This window comes from Microtus ochrogaster, chromosome 1, assembly GCF_000317375.1.
Source record: "Microtus ochrogaster isolate Prairie Vole_2 chromosome 1, MicOch1.0, whole genome shotgun sequence".
Taxonomy (NCBI): domain Eukaryota; kingdom Metazoa; phylum Chordata; class Mammalia; order Rodentia; family Cricetidae; genus Microtus; species Microtus ochrogaster.
In genome coordinates, this window is record NC_022009.1 from 36,318,187 (window position 1) to 36,319,735 (window position 1,549).

The 1,549-nt window shown below is 51.8% G+C and overlaps 1 protein-coding gene across 5 annotated transcripts in view; it reads right to left on the bottom strand.

The window, feature by feature from the left end:
• Positions 1–6: 6 nt before the first annotated feature.
• Positions 7–1,549, bottom strand: part of Ttc7b (tetratricopeptide repeat domain 7B) — a 190,113-nt gene continuing 188,570 nt past the window's right edge. For 4 of the 5 annotated variants that reach the window (XM_005343452.3, XM_013346495.2, XM_026780680.1 and 1 more), the window contains one exon: positions 176–397. In XM_005343452.3, the coding sequence (XP_005343509.1) occupies positions 176–397 (222 nt within the window). Of the gene's footprint in view, positions 398–1,549 lie in introns of all 5 variants that reach the window. The other variant, XM_026780674.1, reaches the window with a different exon arrangement.

Here is a 1,549-nt window from a genome sequence, read left to right on the forward strand (position 1 = left end):
TCATGGATCTGGCAAAAACGACAAGAATGAATGAATGCAAGAGGGGAGAGCAATGATTCAGGGTTGGCGTGGTTCCGCTGTGGTCAAACATCCATCCAGGGCCTCGATACTGCAGATCTGCTCACTGGGTGACGGAGCATCCTGGGCCCATGTGGCAGGTGAGGTGGGTGGCCCTTCAGAGCACTCGAGGGATGACAGTGAAGGGTACAGCAGGGCTGCTGGCCTCCAGCTCCAAGGCCGTCAGGAAGCACTCAGTGGCTGCTGCGTCGTTGCCCTGAGCTTGGAGGACCTCTCCCAGCCCGTTCCAGACCTCATGGGCTGTCGAGTTCACCTGCACTGCGTCCCGGAGGATCTTCTCAGCTAGACTGTAGCGGCCCAGCTGGTGAAGGACCAGGGCCTGTGGAGACAGAGTTAGACATTCAAGGAGTGCCAGGTACCTACCTGACCTGGGCTCCAGAGTAAGGCACCTGGAGGTAGGAACGTTATCTCTTCTCTATACACACAGCAAGTTCTCACCTACTCCTGGGCTTAGGGGCAAGATTTAAGACATTGTTTGACCACAGGAAACTGTGGGAACCCATTTACCTTTGACAACAAACATGGCAGTTTCATCCAGGTGCATGGTAGCGAGTGTGAAGGCTTCAGTGAGACAGTGTCAACAAAGCAACCCTCCCCAACGAAAACCAAACCAAAACAATAACTACACCATCCCCAAATAAAAAAACTAAACAAAAGGCAATTTTATATTTATATGGTTCATCTGAAAGTGTATCAAGAATCAACCAATTAGAAAGTCTGTGGTGACCCAGTGTGACTGATCTGTGGTGTCCTAGCTGACACCGGCCTATATGAGAGGAGGTCTGTCATCTGTGGCATCACTAGTTATGACATTTACCGCCTTAATCAGGTGCCTTATGCTAATGTCCAGTGCTCAGCCAGGCTCAGCAGGCAGAGCGGCCTTTCGGCTTCCGTCAGAGTATATGTGTTGGCCGCACTCTTATGTCACTAGCCTCTCCTTCCTGTGGAGACACACTGAGGCCATGGCAGCCTCTGCTCTCGAGTGTCACAAAGCCACCGCCATTTTTCCAGAAACTGCTCCTCTGTTCTTTTAGGAGCGCCACTTTGTAGACTACGCTGACCGCGAATCCGTGCGGGTCTCCCTGCCTCTGCCTTCCAAAGGCATGTGCGGCTACTCTTGACCAGACTGTCAGTCTGCTATGCCCGACAACCTCTAGTAAGATACATTTACTGAAAAACCCTCATGGTCTGTTTATTAACAGACACGGAGGGATTGATCTGGTTAGAGGATGAAGGGTGAGGGAGCCCAGAGTCATCAGCATCCCTCACAGTGGCCTTGGGTCATTTGGAGAGTCCCTCTTTAGGGTAAACATCTCCGAGGTGGCAAGTAGAGGCCATGACTCCTTTTACAGTTCTCGAGCCTGCTGTACATTTTCTGTGAGGGTCAGCTTTGCTGGTCTGGTGCTCCAGAGGTCAGTAGGTAACTCCCCCATCCCTTCCATCTCTGCAGTACATGGTCCTCCCTGTTGAG